Source organism: Caloenas nicobarica, chromosome 6, assembly GCF_036013445.1.
Source record: "Caloenas nicobarica isolate bCalNic1 chromosome 6, bCalNic1.hap1, whole genome shotgun sequence".
In the NCBI taxonomy this organism is placed as follows: domain Eukaryota; kingdom Metazoa; phylum Chordata; class Aves; order Columbiformes; family Columbidae; genus Caloenas; species Caloenas nicobarica.
In genome coordinates, this window is record NC_088250.1 from 20,998,019 (window position 1) to 21,020,112 (window position 22,094).

A 22,094-nucleotide genomic window follows, 5' to 3' on the forward strand; every position below is an offset into this window, starting at 1 on the left:
AACACCAAGAACAAAGAAATGGCTGGAAAAATAGAAGAACCTGGACTAGGATTTGCTGGAGAAGGTGGAGATTAGAAACAGAAGCTATTGGAGTGGTAGAGCAACAAGACACAAGAAGCTGACTAACAGGAGAACAAAGCCTTAAGGATAAACAGAATGAACAGTGAATGGAGACTAATGGGAAAGATGTTTCAAATAATGACCTAGGACAGGGAACCTGGGACTAGTTGGCCAAGTAAATTTGGGGGCATCAAGGACAATAACAGAAGTTAGACTGGTAGGGAGAATAAGATTAGGACAAAACCCATTGCTATAGAGTCCTCTTCACCACTGCAATCTGCAGATGCTACTGCACACAAGTTGAAAATAACCACCCTTGGCAAGCAATATTTAAGATGGGTTACATGGTGACAGCACAGACAAAGGGTTAAATTCCCTTAGGTGAGCACTGATTCATGCTGGGGGTGCTGGGAAGTAAAATCCTTCCTACATTCCAGCCATGCGTAAGCAGAAGGTGCAGAAGCTTTTCTGTCACAGCACTCCCAGTTGATACATGGAAAGGCTTAAGGAAAGAAATGCTGTCTTGGTCTTGATTCCTTCTTGCTCCACATTATGAAGATAGATCCCAGAAGAATGTATTGGAATACCATAAGGAATCCATTTCAGAGCTCTCCTTAGCACAAAGATCATTTCACTCTATCTTCTATTTGGCCAACAGCTGGGAAAACTCAGATACCTTTCGGGCCAGCCAACCCACAGCTGTAGGCAATCTGATCTGGGGGGTGTTACATGGGGAGGTCTCCTTAGGAGGATAGATAAAGCAGAAACTTCTACCACAACACTGGCACAGCTCCCTCACCCACAGTAAACAGTTCCTGGTATATTTTTCCAGAAAATAATAATAATAAATAAACAGCCTCCACAGAAGTCAATTTCACCTTGAAACTGTACTTACAGCTATTCCTGTATTTTAACGTGTACATTTTTGTTTGGGCTTTTAGCATTTAAGCTACAGAGTCTCACAGTATGTAACTATATACATGTTTATGACTTATGAATCATGACATTTAATTTTCTTCATCAACATTAGTAGGCATTTGTTTATAATAATGGGCCAGAGCTTATCTCACTCAAGACAAATTTCACATTACAAAATCATTGCTGAGCTTGGGAAGGTGTGTTCATTTGCATTTAATCCTTTTCTGAAACAGTGAAATTCTGCCACCCTCTGGACAACAACTAAGCTAAGGCATATTTACAAGCAGACTCAAAAGTAAAAAGTCCCACTGCCACTGATAAACATTCATTGCTTTTTAAGCACATTTTTAAATTAATTGCTAGGCTGAATGAAAAATAGAAGTTACTATTAACCTACAGAAAAACAATTACTTTAAGTATTGAATAGCCTTTTTAGTATCTAACCAAACAGCAAACTTTAAAGGGTTCTGTTCTTAACCTTTTCGAGTACTCTCTTTGTTCATAGTTGTATTTTAAAAGCTACGCTACCAAAATATGATAGAATTTTTAATCACATCAGTATGTATTTCCACAAGCTGGAACATTCTGGAATTCTTAGCATCTCTGTGACTGAGCCAAAAGTGAATACCTATAGAACAGAGTTCAGTGTGAGGAAGGAGGTGAAGGAGAATGTTGCATTATGGCAGATCAAATTAGCTTTAAAAAGTATCAATGAGACAATATGTCTCTTGCATTCACATGGCATGCAGTACTTATTGCTAATAATATTGCTAGTCAACGTCTGTGCATCTGAAGTCTCAAACTGTGCTTCTAGGATTAGTGTGGGGAAGGAGGGCTGCAGCATCTCTGTTGTACAGTACCTGGTTTTGGCTATGGAGCCCAGCTGCTGCTGTTCTCGGATGAGCTCAGCAAGCTGTTTTTGCAGAGACATATCTTTACCATGTACTTGTTTAATAAACGGATGCTCCAAAAGGTGGGTGACTGAAGGACGCTTCTCAAAATCCTTGATAAGACACCTGTGACAGAGAAATAGTGATCTCAGACAATGGTGTTATTTCATCACAGCATGATTTGAGTTGGCTTAGTGTGCGGCTGTTATTGTACAGTAGTTTCTTTTTCCACAAATTTGAGTTCCTCAGTATGCAACAAGACTTTTCCTCTACATTGGAATACGCCTAGCATAAAACACTTAACTAAAAGAATACACTCTACAAGTATACTAGTATAAAGGCTATGAATTTGAGCTTATTTAATATCTCTTTTAAACTGTAACTGGCTTACTATGAAAAAACAGCATCATATCTTTTAAGTGCTGTACAGTTAAATATACATTAAACATAACCCAAGATGAACAGACAATACTTAATTCACTTTAATTTTCTACCTATTCTCCAATGAGAGTTTTGACTAAGAACTGCAGGATATAGTCTAATACAAAACACAAGTGAAACTTACGATACAACACTAGTCAGAACAAATTGATACAGAGCTTCTTTGATTTGTTTTTAAAATGAGTGTTTCAGGTAGATCTTCTATACTGCAATGATAAGCGTTAGCATAAGAATCACAGAAAATTCTGCAAACCTACATAATTCAGACTGGAAGAGAAATGAATGAATCAGAATTAAATGCTAGCCATGGTACCAAGGTTCTGTCTGTGACAGGAACAGGTGATCTAGTAATGAGTAAAGAGATACATCCTATTAAATTAGTATAAAATAAAGTATCAGGCTAATTTATATAATTAAGATTAAAAATTGAAGAAGCCATGATTAAAGTTGATTTCTTTTCTGCACATTAAAGCTGAAATAATGCAGTCCAAACAAAAGAATGATCTAACGGGACTAGACTGTTTTAAAGTACCCTGTAATTCTTTATATTATTCTGTTTATCTTGCTCAAATAATAATATTGAAATAATATCTCCCTTCTAGCACCTATATTTCAGCAAATTATAGCCCAAGATGAGTTTATTTGATGAGATGCATTCATGTTACATACTTCACAATTACATTTCATATTTGCTGATATGAAGTGGTAACACCTAAAGTACTTCCTTAACAGGGCCAAATACCACAAATAAAGATTATGTTTTTAGCCAGAAGTTCAATGAAATTTTAATACCTTTTCAAATAATTTATATTCTAGCAGTACCAATAACAATCTGCAAAATTTAAACTACATCTAAAAAAAAAGTCATACAGGTTAATTGATTTAAAATACTACCAAACAGATCAGCAAATGATTAAAGTTTAGCCTCACCTCAAATACTTTACTGAAGCCTGAAGTCTGGACTTAAAATGATCCTGAAATATTTTTCAACATAACTTTAATACTTTACGTTCCTGAAAACCATTTTCCCAACCTCTTCTTCGTACATCTAGTCCAGAAAAGACAGTCTGTAAAATGTGCTATCAGTTTTATAACTATTTTGCTGAATTTTGGTATAGGCTAGAACTGCAGCCTCCTGATAGAAAGACTGAAGTGACAGAACCTGCTTTATCTCCATCCCTCTGACTGCAAGGCTATAAATACCAGTCGTTCCCCACCATGAAGAGATCCATCATTAGCCTTCAACAGGTTCTGACAACTCACTCCCCCTACATATCTCCTTTTGTGATCCATGTTTTTTAAAAGTCAATACACCCACACAGACAATATGGTCCATGTCAATCCTGGTTAAATTTATATGTTTCCTGAGAAAAAGGAAAAAAGCATTTGAAAAGAAAGATAACGTTAATCAGGAAGGCAGAGGGAAAAATAAAATACAAACCCACCACAAACCAACAAAAACTATGCAGCGTACAAAATCACAGATTGATGCAAAGTATCCGAAGTGGAGATTTCAGTCTGAAAAGCTCATTCACGCATGTTATTTTTAGCATTCTAACAATAATTAGAGATCTATAATATTTATATTTTATAATATGTTAATATATACATTTTCTTGTTAAATTTTATTACATAAGGATATTTTCAGTAATATAACTGAATGCAAATAAAGCGATGTCATAGAATCATAGAATAGTTTGGGTTGGAAGGGACCTTCAAAGGTCATCTAGTCCAACCCCCCTGCAATGAGCAGGGACATCGTCAACTAGATCAGGTTGCTCAGAGCCCTGTTCAGCCTGACCATGAGTGTCTCCAGGGACGAGGCATCTACTGCACCTCTGGGCAACCTGTGCCAGTGTTTCACTATCCTCATTGTAAAAATTTCTTCCTTATATCTAGTCTGAGTCTATTCTCTTCTAGTTTAAAACCATTACCCTTGTCCTACTGCAACAGGCTCTAATGTCATAGCAGTTACTTTTTAGATAATAACATTAGAGTTTAAATGGATTGTCTTCAGGAAAAGGCACAGTTCCAAACAGAATATCTTGTGTTTATCAGAAGTGTGAAGAACAGACAAATATTTTACCTGGTGCTATGCAATTATTAATAAGAATTCTACTCCGAGCTCTGGAACAATGCACCTCCAAAGACACTCTATGGACAAGATCCAGAAGTTGCAAGAGAAATTTTTCTATATAGATGATCCCCGGGTGAAACATCCAAATGTCCAGGATGCTGCATTCATTAAGGAAGCCCAACAAGAAGAGCCAGGAGGAAAACATTTTATGGAAAAAAGTTCTTAGTTTCTCTATTACGTGCCTGAAATGCCAGCTGTTCAGGTCCGGCAGATGTTTTGAGCTCAGGTAAGTTCTGTCAGGGAGGCAGTCTTGAAGACCACCTTAGGATTACCTTTGTTTCTGTTGCATACTCCTGCCAATTCCCCACTAGCTATTCACTCTGCATGCACGCTACTTTTCTGCTTTGCAGCTATCAAAGTTTATGTATTGTTTCATCTATATGCAGCCTTCATTCTCTGGTAGTAGGATATTTTTGCAATTTGTGGTCACTTAGGATTTCACTTGAAACACAAGTAGAACTTCATGAATTCATAAGACGACCAAGCTAATGACACAAGACACATCCACGTGATTCTGCGATCAAAGTCTCTGTCCCAAGCTCAGACAGAGCACACCTCCCATTGTGCCAAGCTCGTGCCTATATAGAGAACAGAGTCCTTTCAGAGGGTTAGTGAGATGCCACAACAAAGCAGTGGATTAGGAACCAACAGCTGTTCCAGGGTGGGGGACAACTGCTTATTCATGTCTGTAACTTCTTGTGTGAGTACTTCTACTCCAGTTCAGGGAAGAAACTGACAGGAGAATGTACATCTCCACTGAAGGTGGTTTAGTCCATCAAGTTAAATGACAAGTTCCCACCACATTAGGAATACAGTAGCAGAAAAACCAGGCAGGCCATAGGAAATCAAAGCGTGCACAGCATATACATTCTCCCTTTGCTCTGGAGCAGTGCAGAAGAAATTACTAGAAATGACTGCTTATTACATTTCAAGTGCCAGTAGCTGGCTTGCAGCCTAGTCCCAGAGGTATTGTGGGCACAGTGCGTACTCAGACACTCAGTGCCAATTTGGTGTCACCAGGCCTGCTGAGATGGTGCAGGACGGAGAGCTGTCATGGGACTCTGAAAGGATAGTCCTTATGTTCCTCTTCTTGGTGCATATCCCTTTGTCCTAATTTCTCTCTATGTAGACAAGACCTGTTAATATTCTGAGGGATATTTACGTGCTCTGCTTCTACACACTGTCATTTCAACTGTGTTGCTTTTAGTGCCACACTGAATGGGTGCTGCTGCTGTTCTTAGTCAACATTACCTGTAAAATAACAATTACTGGGCCACCACCTCTGTGCTAGTGAAAAATGATGCATCAGACTGACAGTGTCACTGCACTATCGTCTCCTACACTGGAAGCAGTATTGATGCTATACTGCTCTTCAGAAAAAAAATCATTTAATATAGAATATCAGCTCTTACATTGCTAAAGCCTGCACAAAGGTGAGCACGATCAGTGTTTTCTACTGAGCTGCACCCTGAAATAGAAGTATAATGTGTGAAAAAGTTAAATCATATGGGTGCCTGAGTCCAAAGTTGTCAGTACATTCAGTCAGGAGATGTATTCCATGTAAAGGCCAGCAAAAAAAAATCAAGAAGTAATACACAAAAATCCAGTAATATTAACATTTGAAAGAAGAAGAGTACAGTAACAAAACAGCTTTTATAATGCTTCTGAGAAAAGGAGAAAACTAAAATATATTCAGGTGCTCATCTGAGCATTCATTTAAGACCAATTTGGGCAGTTGGCTTAGGCACTGTCAAACATCAACCATGCTGCAATTACATAAAAAAACAACAAATGTGCTGTGCCTGCAAATTAAGACAATTTGTTTGGCCCATGGAAATTATTAAAAAACAAAGTGGTGAGACTGCCTTGCATTGAGCAAATTGACTAGCAAATCTACTACAAGTTTGGTTTCATATAAGGTATGATGAAAATATGACCATATTTGGCCTGCTGTTTTTTGGATCTAAAATAATATGAAGGCTAGGTAGAAATTGAAAAGGAAACAAACATTGTACATGTTCGCCTTGATAAAAGTCAATCCATCACCTAATTTGAAATTCTAGTATCTTCCATCATGCTTTCTTAGCTGAAAATTAATTCTCAGAATTCATTAGTGTCACTACATTAAAAATAGGTTGCAGCCATTTGCTGCAATCTCCCAGCCAGGCTCCTAAGCACCATTTCCATCCTGCCACAATTACAGGCAAAGATGAAGCATTTATTAGCAGGGGATCAGAGCAGACTCCCATACACGCAGGCCCATCTGAGGCAGCCTCTGAAAATTCACTGGCTGCTTGCACTTGGGCGATAACATTGTTGGAATTGCTACACCTCAACAATGTAAACTGCCTTTTTGCACTCAGCAAATCAGATGATTGAAAAGGGGAGCTATTTATCAGCATTCATGAGCTAATATTTACTAATGAATAAATGGAAAGAAATAGATTTCATAAGAACTGCAATGGTGGTCTAAGTCTCCTGTGTGTTCAGAAATAGAATACAATTACTATCATCATTCATTATTGCAGGTGATCCTAAGTAGGGCAGCAGCAGTTATTTCTTTCAAAAATTCTCTTTCATCAGATCTATCATGATCTCTTTGGCCACAAGTACTTTCTTTAAAAATAAAGAAACTAAGCAGCTCCACCCCTTATAGCTTAGTTACATTATGATTTATCTCCAGTATTTTCTTTTGTTCTATTATTACATTTTGTGAATGCTACATTGTCTGATGATTTTTCATCTGCTGGCAGTGGATTGCTGGAACTTATTTTGTCTCATACACCAAATATCCAACCAGACAACTAGTCACTGTTTATCATCTACATGCACGAAAGATGCATAGACTATTATTTGGAAGAAATTATGACAGTATATCAGACTCTTAGAGCTGGGGAATCCACACCACAGCCTCTGGGCAAGAGAAATATAAAGTCTCTGATCTGTTCAACAAACGGTTCGATAAAGTCCTCTCATTGTTACTCCTCTGGTCCCTATCTCTTGGCCACCCCCTGGCCCATCAGAGTGCTCTCCCCATCACTTGCTCCTCACACAGCTCTACATCACCCTCCTTTGCCCTCCAAATACTTCACTGCTTGCACAAGTACCTGCTGCCTAGCAGTGAGGAATCTTTCCAGGACTCTCCTATTGGGATAGAGGAGCTTTCCAAGGTCTTGAACAGGACTTCAGCTGCTGAGATTCTCTCCTCCCAATCCCAGAAAAAAAGGTAGAGATGGCTCAGCTAGGGATCTAGAATGGAGATTTCCCAGAGGGAGAGGAGAAAGAGTAAGGTCATATTCTCTTGATCGTCTCCCTAAGCAGGTAGAAGGAGGTCACTAGGTTCTAAGATTTTTATTTTTTATTCCTATACCTTCCCAGCTATTTCCATCAGCAGGTTATTTCATGATGGAAGGTTAATGGAATCAAGAGCATGACCCCAACCAGGCTGACCTCCCTGCTTAGAGAAATGGAAGGACAGACACTGACAAGCAAGATCATCTAGACCAGGTGCATTAGGCTGGAAACCTTCCAGTCAAGTAAGGAAAAATAACAGTCTCTGAGATTAGTTAACTATTAGTTAATACTTTAATTACATTAAAATGCTTTGTTTCTATCTGTCACTCTGACTGCTCCTCCTAGCTCTGTACCACACGTAGCTGTGGCAGACACTGGTCAGTGACAGGCAGCAGGGAGGTGGAGAAGAAAAGGCATTTCATTAATTATGTTTGTAATAATGATGCTGGGATGTGCCTGCTTCCCTGAAGCCTCCCTGCTTCCCATTCCCAGGCCTGACCATCCCCCGCTGCTGCAGGTCACTCGTTTGCAAAAATGAACTAAAAAACTGTGACAGCTTTGCCAACAGCATTTCTGTTTTCAGTCCTAATTCAATAGGACATACAGGACACAAATAACCTTATCTTCAGTACTATATATAGTTGCCCCTTTGGAAAAAGCAAACGCTGAGCACAAAGGGTATGTATATAGGTTAAATAGGCCTCCTGTCTTGAACCAGCATCCCATGATAAATAACAAGGATTTTACTGTTCCTTCTGCTACAATCAGATATCAGGATGAAAGACTGAATTTATGACAAAGTACTCAGTCATCACCTGCATAATATAAATTCTGATGGTCAGAACACATTTATATCTTTATTGATCTGCCTTCTGGTAGCAAATGCTCTAAATTACTAATATTCTCTAACAATGAGACAAATACTCTAATACTGAAATGTCACCAGCACTTGTTTTCTTAACAAATCTTCTTGCAGTTTAATTTTTAACATCAAGCACCATATAGTGCAATTTAGAGCACAGATCTGAAGCCTACCAAAGGTTCACTAACATTGAAATTGTAAAATTAGGTGTAGTAAGTAGCTTTACCTCTCCTAAAGCTTCAACAATTACAACAGGTTTCCCAGCCTCCTTTGCGCTGAGCAGACACATCAATTTATTCTGGCTCATACACATGGTTTAGAGAACAAACAATGGAAACTCTATGGAGATAACAGAAATACAGTCAGAGCAATTCTAGGGAGCATCTCAAACCCACCAAATACATGTATTTATTGTATTATTAAATTGGGGTGCTTCTAGTCTTTTACCAGGAATGGGTCTGCTCTGTTTCTTTGGCCTGTCCCTGAAGACCCAGGAACTCAAAGAGCCTTCAGAACCTTCTACAGCTGAAGCTTTTTATTAGAAACCGTACGTTTCACATTTGTACCAAACATTCTCCCTTGAGTACTGTCCTGGTTTCAGCTGGAATAGGGTTAATTTTCTTCCTAGTAACAGGTATGATGCTGTGTTTTTGATTTAGTGTAGGAAACAATCATCTTGCCAATATAATAGGCCAAGGCAGGATCTCTCAGCAAATCATATTTTAATAATGATTTTGCAAGATCCAGTGTTCTACCTAAAGGTAGGCACACATAATAGGGCAAAAAGTCCCTGCTTATATCCCCCCAAATCCCAGCTGCAATTTCCCTCCCCTGTTCCCCACTGGTTGGGTATTCAGGGTTTACAGACTACCCGACACCTGTCTCAGTTTACATATTTCATTCTGAACAATGCCCTTCCCCTTATCAATCTATTTAAAATATGAGTTTCTGGCTCTTTGGCTACCCTTCCCCCTAGATTAACTTGTAAATACAGGTATCCGTATGCATTCTGGGATTAGTTGGAAGAGACTTTGTTTTACATTAAGGATTCATAGTCTCATGTCTCTTGGTCCTTCCTCCCCTGCTGCTGGGGTCGGGCACCAGCTCCTTAGTTTTGTAAAAACAACATTCCTTCATTAAATGTTCCTTACATTAGTATGAGAATTAACATTGATTACACACTGATATTTTACTTGTTGCTAAGTAGTCAAGGTCTTTTCAACTTCTCATACTGGTCTGCCAACGAGAAGGTGGGGAGTGCACAAAAGGCTGGGAGGAGACACAACCAGGACAGCTGACCCCAAGTGACCAAAGGGATATTCCATACCATATGATATCATGCTCAGTATATAGATCTGAGAGAAGAAGTAAGAAGGTGGGGGGACGTTTGGAGTGATGACATTTGTCTTCCTAAGTAATTGTTCCACATGATGGAGCCCGACTTTCTTGCAGGTGGCTGAGCACCTGCCTGCCCATGGGAATAGTGAATGAATACCTTGCTTTTCTTTGCTTGCACGCATGGCTTTTGCTTCACCTCTTAGACTGTCTTAATCTCAACAAGCCATGAGTTTTCTCACTTCTACTTTTCTGATTCTCTCCCCCATTCCACTAGGGGGAGTGGGCAAGTGGCTGTGTGGGGCTTAGGTGCCGACTGGGCTGAAACCTCAACAGGTATCGATCCCCCTTTGACACCAGAGCATGCAGCTGGTTTGAGGCATCTGAAGCATAGAGAAGGTAGGAGATAAGGAAAGCATAGTCTGATGCTGACAGTTATTTCTTTTACACCTTATGTCATAGCTGGATAGGCAGTTAAGGACAGAGAAATTTTTCTCTCCTTTGTTGTTCAGTGCATTCTTTCCTATCATCCAGTAAATAAGGATAGCCACTAAAATGGCAATTGTACATCACTATGCCATAATCACAGAGCAGCTGGTAAAAGTGTCTCACTTATACGCGATTGAGTATATGATGCCCTTTGCTGTGAAACCCCAAATCCAGCCACACTATGATATCTTCATTTGAAGTAATTCACAAACACCCAGGTGGATGAGATCAGGTTAGTCCTACTTGTTAGGAGTCCACAAGCAATAACAACATTCTTCCCGTTACTGTGTGCCAGACCTGACCTGTGCCCCATGGCCTGCAAGAGGACAGCAGGGCATCTGTGCTTCCTGAAGCTTCCCTTCATCTGAAAGTATGCTGGGCTGCTTCATTCTGGGCTCTGCTGTTGATTATTGAGGGACTTGGAGCAAGATGCCCTTCGTCTCAGTTTCTTCAGTTGCAAAAGAAGGAATTGAACTCTTGTCTGTATTCGACAAGTACAGATTACTTAAAAATATACTGACAGGAATAAGGCATTACTATTCTACTGTTGCTTCATCAGTCCAATGCAAAGGTACTATTATCAGGCAGAAATGCTGCATTATTATTTGTTTTATATTTTTTGCAACTCCAATTTCTACTGCTTTCGTATTTCCATACTTCTGCCTTTCATACCATCAAAGATGCATTACAAGCAAACCCAGATCATCTAGAACACATAATTTCTTTGAGAACTAGAATAATTTAACCACATGTAATAAGTCCACCCCTAGAAAGAAACTGCTACAAGATCAGCACAGACATATTTAATTTCTCTTCGCTCCTGCCATCTTCTTTCCTTCCCACCCTGCATCTTAATGTTCATGTCTACCTCATCTGTCTTGCTGTTCTCAGTCTTCTGCCATGTTCGGTCTTTACTTTTACCAAATATTATGGAAGTGAAAACCATGTAGTAACAGGTGGTAAAACCCTGCCTTTACTTTTCCTTTCAAGTAAAGCAGAGAGATGGCAAACATTAGCTATTACAAAAGGCTTTCCTTCCAATAAATGGCAATAACGTTAGAGCTCCAGAAGCACCTAAGCCTCAGTTAAGCTTAAAAGGCATTTCAGTGAAAGAGCAGTAGGTGAAGACCACTTGAGAAACTGCAATACTGGCACTTAATAGGAGTGTAAGGAAACTTTGTCTCATCAGACAGTTATTTCACATGCTCTCTCTGATACTATACTCTCTATGCAGCATACTGTTCCTAGAATTGCTGTTTCCCAAAGAGACTTGTCACTCCACCATGGATTCATATCTTTCTCATTACGCTGTACTTAGCACTGTGTTTACAATTGAGAATAGCAAGCCAATAAACCCACAAACCATGGGAACCGAAGTTAGAACGAGTGCTTTTGCTGACGGTAAGGAACTCAGCAGTATACTTCACTGAATGAAAGATCTTGATAACTATGACATTTGTGAGATCTAGCACAACTCTTTACAGGGTCAAGACTTCAAACCTGCATGGAAGTTTCTCATGTCTACACAAAACTGCAGTTTTTTACTACAACTGCTCACTAGAAAGCTGAATATAATAGTATCCATTATATATGGCCATTCATCTGTATGAAAATGTCTCATTCAATACTAAAATGTGGTGGAGATCTTTTGTTAGGTATGACAATTTAGTATTTCAAATTCATCTGTAGACAGATTCTCAGAGTCTACATCAATGAATAAAATGCAAAAACTTACAGATTTGGCGGTAACCTTACACATCGCAATTTGTATCTTTCTGACATTTGCAAACCTCTTTGTCTTCTTAAACACTGAAATTAATGAGTTATGTCAAGCACATATCATGTTCTCAGTGACAGAAATGTAATGTGTAATATGAACAGAATGTCACCAAACAATTGCTTAAATTGTGAAAAAAATTGATCTGCATTCGGAGAAGTTAAATCTAAATGGAGCACTTAAAGCTTAGATAATCTAGATGGACTACTAATTAAATAACTCTGGATGTAGACTCATCAATATGAAATCCAGCTTGAGAGTTTGTATTTAAATTGAGGCAAAAAAATAGTTTATCAAGACTAAAAATGATATTTGTATCGCATTTGCAATGTCATTGCTGAAGTTACATTCTGATGATAAATGCGATCATAAATCCTGTAATTTCACATTTTGACTTTGGTACTTCCAGAATTTCTTAATTCTTTAATTCCCCCCAGCTCAAGAACGACTAATTAATTCAAAGAACCATAATAGCTAATCATTGGTTAAATAAATTTAAAAGGAGAATGTCTGTCCCTGGAGATACCATTGCTCATTTTAATTAAAATTACCATTTTGTGATGTAATGTAAATAAAGGTTATTGTATCTTTCTGCTCCAAGAATATATTAACTCTTCTGTCTACCCCTAGAGATCAGTCAAGGTTTAAACCGCCAAGAAAATTATTTGCGGCATGTGAGATAATTCTAGTCAACAGAGATCTTTTATTTAACATATAGCCTGTATTATTTTATAAATGAATTCTGAAGCACTGTATGTCTAAAATGGTGGTGGACACAAATGGTTATCTTAAGACAGTGATGTAATTGATGCTGAAACTATCAAAAAAAAGCTTCATAAACATTCATGGACAATGAATGGAGTGAACTCTTCAAAACTGATATATTATTTCAACACAGAAACAAACATAGGTTAAAAGTATATTATTTTTAGGAGATAGTCCTCCAAGAAGTGATGTGGTTGTTTACATGGCCTTATAGGAAGGGTAAACCCTATTAACATGTAGATAAAATGAACAGATAATCAATGCTTTCTCACTTTATGAGTGGAGCAGCCAAGTTCTTCATGGACAAGTACAGTAGTACAGATAAACGGGCATAACTAGAATTTTACTGACCTTTTAAAACTACATAGGTGCTGCATGTATCTCAGTAGATACCAAATATAAAATTGGGCTGCTGCCAGAGAAGACTTGGCTGAAATTTTGTCACCTATATTTTTTCAAAACAAAATATCTAACTCAGATTGTAAAAACACTTATGTGGACAACACATTACAGTCTTCATCTCAAGCCAAGGTCAACAATGCTAGGAATAGAAAGATAAATTAACCAAGCTAAGAATGATCTTGGCCTTCTCTCCATTCAGAATTTATAAATAATGCATCTGACTTTAAAACGCTGCTGCAAAATCATATCTCTTGGTGCAGCAGAATCATAGCTAAAAATACAGACTTTATTTCTGAAAAATATGTGATTACTATTTTAACAGTGTAAAGACTTACCTACAGAAGTACATTGAAACTCCCAGCTCAGGCATGTTGTAAATCACTACAATACATGAGAGAACACCTATAACAAAAATGCCTCTTGAGACAGTGGCATTTCAAGGGATGAAAATGGGAAGTGAAGAAAGCTACACTACAATTGACCAGGTTTGGCAATCTTGGCATCAATAAAATTATTGTGTAAACAGAACTGAAGTAAAAAGTATGCTTAGCCAAAGCTGCGTGCTTGGTTTTTGACAGTACACAGGTCTGGCCCACAACTTGGACCAGATAAGCTTGTTATGCAAATGATGTTGGCCATCAGGAAGGAGGTAGATAACGAAATTATTCGAAAGCTAACCACTCATCACAAAGGTGACAGAAACATCAGGCAAGGTCCTAACATATGGATAAAAGGCAGTATGGAATTTATACAATCACTGCTTCTAATTTATCCTAACTAAGCTGTCAGAAGGTGGGCAGCAACAAATGCATAACTAATGCATATAAATGACCCAATTATCAGTAATGGCTAAAAGGTTTGCAGCTGTATGATCCAATGTTTCATTATTTATTTTTTTTCTAGAAAATCCACTAATGTAAATCCAAGCCTCCACAAAAGCATCTTGTGACCTCTGCATCATAACTTTACTAACACATCTCAGAATGAAGCAATGTCACAGAGAATTCAATTTCAGTGTTTTCTTAAAGGTAGCTATAATACCAGCATATTTATTACAATCGTATTTCTCTGTGTTAAGAGACTGCATTTGAGCATACTTCCTTATTTCATTGTGTGTATTACTGTAAAACTAAAAAACAAAATTTGAGAACCTGCAGATGTTGCTGGTGAGAAGAAGTAACTAAGCAAAAGTAATTTTTAAAAAAAAAGTGATTCTAAATATACAATTTGAAGATATCAAAAACCCAAAGGACAAGATTAAAAACAAGTATAGCTATGAAGTACTAACGTCTGACTTCTTTTATGAACACTGCATGCTGACCTAAAGGACTGAACAAATGTTACGAAATGTTAAACTTATTTTTTTGTACTGTTCTCAAGCTCAGCAGGGACTTCTAAAAAGGAAGATACCAAGAAAAAAAAAACAGTATAACAATGCTGAAGGTTAATACGCAACGTATCTGAGAAAGGAATGCAATCTTAGCAGGTGTACTAACTCTCTAAAGCACAAGTGGAATATAACCCATCAGTGCTAGAGTCCCCCAGAATACAGGCTACAGTCCACAAATACTGCAAAAACAATGTTTCTCTATAATAGAATGGAATTCATCCACCACCCTGTGACTTTTGTAACTGAACACTGGTTCCACCATAGATCACATGTACACTGCTGTGTAAACAAGGACATGCATTACGGAGAAAAAGGATTTAGGTCAATCTGCTCTAGAGGAATGTACTTCTACTGTCTACACTGGAAGAGATTCTGAGTTACATTGCAGTAATGCAGTGCTCAGAGTATTTGCTTATTTGAACAGTGTAAACTTCCCAAAGCTTTGATAATATTATTTTCCATGTTACATAGTTTAGGCTGTAACAGGTCAAAATGAAATCCTAAAGAACCCTAAAAATTGCTCAAAAAGTTGCTCTAAGATTTTTTTAATATAATGCTAGCAACTACTAAATTGTGGTTTCTCAGTTTCACTCTAAAAAGAAAAAAGTAAAACAAAAGCATATTTTAGCTCAGTGACAGTAGCATCCAGAAAGTTGGTACCATCTAGGTAACAGATTACACTCTTGGTACATCTGGTGCTCAATTACATATCTCAAGTACACAACCTACGGAGTATTAATAAAGCGGAAAAAGTCAACTATTTTCTGTCTTGTCTTCCAAATTCTTACTTTATATTGGCCAGCAGTCATTTTCACTGACCCATTTTTCACCTTGACACAAAATTTCGCTGCAAAACCATTAAGGAAATCAGGTATATTTATAAACCTGTTCCAGGTCCATCAAAGTCAAGAGGCAAAGCCACTAAGGCAGGGGCATCAAACTCATTTTCACGGAGGTCACATCAGCCTCACGGTTGCCTTCAAAGGGCCAAATGTAATTTTAGGACTGCATAAAAATTACATTCGGCCCTTTGAAGGCAACCGTGAGGCTGATGTGGCCCCTGGTGAAAATGAGTTTGACATCCCTGAACTAAGGAGTTCAGAGAAGCTGTGAAGTAAATCACATGAGAAGATCAAATTGTGCTGTACAACTTTCAAAAAGTGAAGCATGATCTAGAGTCTATGAAATGATACTGAAGTTAAAAACCTGCAAAAGCAACTCCATAAAACAAATTCTGTTTTCAGACTGACACACACAGGCCTTGCGGAATAAGCTGTTTTAGCAAGAAAATAAAACTCACTGTGAAATGAAATGGTTGAATCCTCTGCACCATTTTTCAGGGTGTAGCAAAGTAGGAGGAGGATTTCTGAAAAAAAAATACAAAGTTTTGGGGTTTAAAATGTTAATGTTTACTGGAATTATCTGACAGTCAACAAGATGATACTCATTCCACTAGGTAGAAAATTATCATCAAGAAAGTGATGCTCAAACTGTGGATGTGTCCCCTTCAGATGCCTGTTGGGTTTTTCTTGCTGCTGCTGCTTATTCACTGAGAGTTGTCCTCTTTCAATGTCCTCCTCCTTTTCTGTCAATACCTTTGAAGATGTTAGTCGGTATAGCTCTCGGTGCTCGTCCCAACATTCCCCTTTCAATTCAGCCTAACTCAGGAAGTACCAACTGAAACTGGAATATTAACCTAGCTACCACACCACTTTAGTCCTTTACCCCAGATCACCGACTCTGACCAAAACTTTTTTAAGAACTACCAAATCGTCAACAATCTGTAGGATTTTCAGACTGGATTTCAATCTGTATTCAGTTTGGATGACACTATGAACTCTACAACTATTAAAAAGAGATGCTATTTTTAAAGTTAGATTTAGCAGACAGTATTTTTACATAACATAGTAAGATGGTCTTCCATAAGAATAATCATTTAAACTCCGATGGGTTCCATATTAGTTAGCATATAATTACTTTCCTTTCTGATTGTTACTGTTACAGTTAAATTAGACAAACACGCAGCGCAAGGCCTGTAGGCCATATTAAGTGGACCAAATTTTAAATGGCTCAAATTTAAGCGGACCAACCTATTTCATGAAGTGTTCATGAATCACATACTATATTACACTGTTACCTTCCAGAGGTTTCTTCTGCAACCTAAGATTGCTAAGTACTGAAGTCTATTTAACTTCTTAAGACTAAAGTTACGTTTTATTACATGAAACCTTAATGATTTGTCTTTCCCTGCATTTGAGGGTTCAGTGCAAAAAATCACACAATAGTAAACTGGCAGGAAAAAAAAATCACAATAAGACTTATTCTACAACAGAAACACTCAATATTCTGGATGGTATCATGAATCACTTCATTTATACCAAGGCCACATTCCACAGCATGACACTGCTTGGAAACATCTCACAAAACAAAAAGGCAAACAGCATAAATGATGCAAATTAGTGCTGATCTGCTTAGTAGTCTTGAATTTTTAATGCACATTCGTTCAAAATGTAGTTCCATTTAACAAAAATCCAAACAAAATGGGTAAAACAAAACAAAACAAAAAACAGTGACTATGTGGCTTTGTAATAGATGGATCATTTTTGTTCATCTGTATCCATTCAAAACAAATGCAATCATCTAATTTCACCGCAGACTGACATGCTTTCTGAGATGAATATGTTATTACTTTTCTCTTTTGCTACAGAAGACTCGGGAAATACAATTTTCTTCACGAAGTGAAGAAATCCAGAATGTTTGAGATGTGCAACACTTATCAAATTTATCATCAGGAAAAATATATGCTAGGTTATTTTCAATGACAATAACGTTTCAGGGTTGTCTTCTATTTACCAGGCTCAGGAGTTTATGCATGTCACAGAATCTGATTTTTTACAAGCTTTAAAAAAAACATAGAAAAGTATTTCTAGAGCTACTCCCAGAAAAACAAAACAAATGAAACCAAAACCAAAACCAAAATAATGACACTCTCCCCCAACACTCCTCCCTCCCCCTCCCAAAAAACCACCTCCATCAAAGAAAGGTCAGCTTTAAAAACCTTTCTCTATAACAAAAACAGTTATCGGCCCACACACCCCACATGCATGAACCGACGGCTGGGGTTAGTATATGTTTTTAGTCTTTATTTTGCGGGAATGGTACTCTATCTGATAATTTGAATTCTGATAAGACCAACTTCCATTGTACTGTGAAATACAGCGTATTTCATTTTAGAATGATACCACCACTGTTTACTGAATATTTGCTGTGAAATACTGAATTTCACTGCAAAGTAATTCACTTTTTAAAAGCTCAGTTACTATTCATGAAATATGTAGTTTCGTCTTTTCGCACTGGTCTTAAAATCTTTCCATGGTGGTAACAAAGGTGCTTACAAAAAGCATTTGGTTTGGGGGCTCTAGTAATAATGTCACAATGAACTTTTTGAAAAAAGACACAGAGATACTTACATTAGTTGCAGATGTCATGATGGAAACAGGTGGAATTTAATGGAAGAACAGACCAGCAGGGCAGATATCTTTCAGGAAATACATTTAGTCATGTGCGGCTTAATGGCCAATGAAGTCAGTCGTGTTTTTAACCACATAGAAGATGTTTTGTCCAACAAATTATTAAACTACTATGCCCTCACTGATAGCTACTCTCTTAGAGGCGGCTGAACGTGCCATGTCTCAAATTAACACAAACATGCAATCTGTAACTCTACAGAGGTTTTCTTGAGCTTGGCACTTTTGTATTTGTTGACAGAAGATACTATGTTATTTTTAGTGCCTTTGTAGTAAAAACATAGAACTAGGCTTCTCTGTACTTGAGTCACTAAACTGATGCTTCAGATATCCCATCTATAAAATTGAGCTGATAAACATGACCAGATCCTTAATTAATTAGTGTCTATAAAGTACATTGGTTCCCCTTGATGAAAGATATTACTTAACTACAAAGTACATCATCTGCTCACCCTTTTTTAGCATCATGTCAATAAAGGATTCCAGAAAGATGCTCAAGGGCCAGCTTCCCATCTCCACTTTGCCTAAGACACCACAAACTGTTTCATGGCGACAGCAGAAAACACCATTGCTTCCGTGACACCTCGAGAGGTGGATTTCTGCAGTATGGACTCAAACTCGAGTTCTAAGGTAACACAAAAAGCCAGATATGCAAGGATAGCTCACTTTAAGCTTTTTTGTGAGCACACCAAGTCTTTTGCAGTTCGAAGTTAAAAATCCATTAAGACACCTGCAATTCATACCACATTAAAGAGAAGAGGTAAAACAACTCGCATACATTATCAGATACTAAACCACAGAGAAGCAACACTTGCCTCATCACTTCAGCTCAAAGACCAAACCAGGGCCATTTGTGATTCCAGACTATATTAAATCCAGCACACTCAGCACACTCGCATCAGCCAAGATCACTGCATTTCGCCAACATCTGGCTCTTTCTGCAGCACTCAGAACACATTCATAGAAAAACTAAAAAGCTACCTCTTGTTAACTTGATGACAGAATATTCTACTCTTTTCCTATAAAATCAGAATGCTCTGCATGCAACCTTTCAATCACTCTTGCCACGTATAAAGAAGCTGAAGGACAATATAGCCTTGTTTTCTACTATAAGTGATGGAAATTGTGAGAAGTAGATACGAATATTATTGCAAAAAGTGGGTATAATTTGGCTTGTCTTTTCAAAATATCTTATTTTGATACAGATGAGTAATCAACCATTTATTTCCCACTTATTTGTGTCTTTTTTCCTTTAGTTCTTACTATAACTCATAATTAGTCACAGAGGTACATGGTCTATTTCCTTAGGCAGATGCATTATCTGTTAGGAGTTTTTCTACCCTCGTATTCAGTGCTTTCTGTGGTCATACTGATGCTGTTTTTCACTGGGAGTTTTGCTTCAGTGAGGACTGCAGGACTGAGCCTGTACAAGACACCCCACACAGGAGCACAGCATTCCATAGAACATGAAGACATTAGCAGGCTTATCAAGCAAGAACTGCTGCTCAATTCTGAATCATACACACACGGCTGTGTGCTGGAAATATTTTAATCTTTCGAGCTTTATGTGTTCCTTGTCATTCAGCCTGCCTCCAAAGTCACAGCTGGTAAAACAAAATCGGTCATTTTACCACAATAAGGCCTATGATGCAGCTCAGTGAGCACCATTTGTCCTTTATGTTAAGCTGTGAGCCTAATTACAGATCACAGATAATAGATATTTGTTGGCAATGAGAAAACAAATATTTTCATCTTAAAATAATTCTATGACAAACTTTTAAAAACTGAAAAGGTATCTACTATTTTTAAAACTATTTTGGTAAACATAGCCATACATTTTATAAACAGATCAAGACAGGGCCTCCAATGACCAAACTGCATCCTCAGCTTACCTCATTGTTTCTAATGAGAAATTAGCAGATGAACATCCAACACCTGTCACCATGAATAGGCTCAGGCAAGCACAGCCCCATACACACATGTTGTGAATTATTTTTCTAGCAGACTGAGAAGACAATAGTCTGTTGACGGTTGCCTGGGTTTATACATGGACAGTTTCTACATGAAATTAAACCATTCATGAATATTTCAAAAAATTAAGTGAAACAGTCATAGAAAAAAACACAGTCAACCGTGCATAATAATGAGATTTCCCTACAAAAGTTTGTGTAAAACAAATGGTTTCTATTAAAATGTAACTACTTGACATTAATTAATACCTAAGAAACTCTCATACTTTCTTAGGGCTCAGCACAGTTGCACAGACTTTTCTTGGGCAAGGGAACAACTAATGCCAGATCACAGTAGTCAAACTATACAATTGGGGGGATCAGCAAAATTAGCCTTATTCTGTGAGAATGAAGGGTACAGTACATCCCAGGAAAAGATTTGAGGGGAAGGGGGAAATATACTCCTGCCAAATTCACTCTTCAGACACCTCACTGGCAACTGATTCATTTCTAGTTTCTCCTTTTCTACTCCCCCTCCCTTTTATCTGAAAGGACTGTTTTCCTTGTGTAAATACCTAGTTCAAAACTGTTCACATACAACTTCAATATCTTCTTACAGGCATATACCTATTCAAATAACGTATAAGTGCCTCAATTCTAACAAGTACCTGCTGCTTTAAACCAAGATCAAAACCTACCGAGAGAAAATAATTGGTTGAAGAAGCAGAACACAAGACATTACTGCCTCATTGCTGAAACAAAAATATTCTTCTTGCTTAAGTACTTTACTACCTTTTAATTACGGAGACAGAGTTATCTGATATTTTCCTCTTTACTCAAATGGATGCTCTTTATTTTCTATAGGCCATACACAGTTACAGAAGTCTGGACTGAATCAAAAAGCATGTGATAAATTTATACTGAGTTGAAAGTTAAACAGAAAAATATAACGACGAGACTGTAAGATCCTAATTACTTGAAAGGGTAGAGGGTACCAATCCACTTTTTAAGTTGGTGTGGTGGTTTTTTTTTTTTGTAATACAGGGTCCTGATCTCAGAATAGAATGATGGCTATATGTCTCGTAACACATAAATACACATTTGTTCCCATTTGCTTGTGATTTTACGTGACTATTTATTTTTCTGCCACTGAGTATGTGGCTTAGCAGATTAACAATGAGATACGGGCTCAGCTGCAAAACAAATGCAAAACTACAAAGGAACGAAACATCACCTACCACTTTAAAACATACCGAAATCAATATTTATTCACAAGTCTCCAGCTTAGAATATTTCATCATCCAGCATAATGATGAGAAAAAATAAATGGTAAAAGGTAGTCACTTCCAGAATTACGCACGAATCTCCTGTTGATTTTCAACATTCACTTTCTGCATTGCCAAAAGCAAAGCGCTTCAGGAAGAATATAAAGAGGCTGTCGAAAGAAACCTTCTAAGAAACCTCCTTCACATAAACAAGCCTTTGTTCCAAAATGGTATGTATCTGATGAATTAAAAGTCACCTTTAAAGTAATGAATACAGACAGAAATAACGTGCTAAGCACACTGAATTATTTTGAAGGTCAAATAATAACCTTTAAAAAATGTATTAAAACAAATCTCAATTACATAATTTTTTAGTTCATACAGACAGAAAGAAAATGAATGAAAAAGTATTGCGAAGTGTTCTGCTTGGGAACATCTGGATTATCTTTGACTTTTTCCCTTGAACACTGCAATTCACAGGCCACTGGTTTCAGTCAGATTTGGCAGCTGCAAGGTTTCATTAGCCTTTTTCAGGACTTGACAAGGCATCATTTATTTCTGTCATTTACTCTTCAGTTTCCAGTTTCAGTTTC

At 37.6% G+C, this 22,094-nt stretch overlaps 1 protein-coding gene across 1 annotated transcript in view; it reads right to left on the reverse strand.

Annotated features, from left to right (window-relative positions):
• Window positions 1-22,094, reverse strand: part of MYO3B (myosin IIIB) — a 192,767-nt gene that overhangs the window by 111,005 nt on the left and 59,668 nt on the right. Inside the window, exons 9-10 of the mRNA XM_065637621.1 lie at window positions 16,061-16,126; window positions 1,839-1,994 (exon numbers count right to left, since the gene is read on the reverse strand). Of these exons, the coding sequence (XP_065493693.1) occupies window positions 1,839-1,994; window positions 16,061-16,126 (222 nt within the window). The remainder of the gene's footprint in view (window positions 1-1,838; window positions 1,995-16,060; window positions 16,127-22,094) is intronic.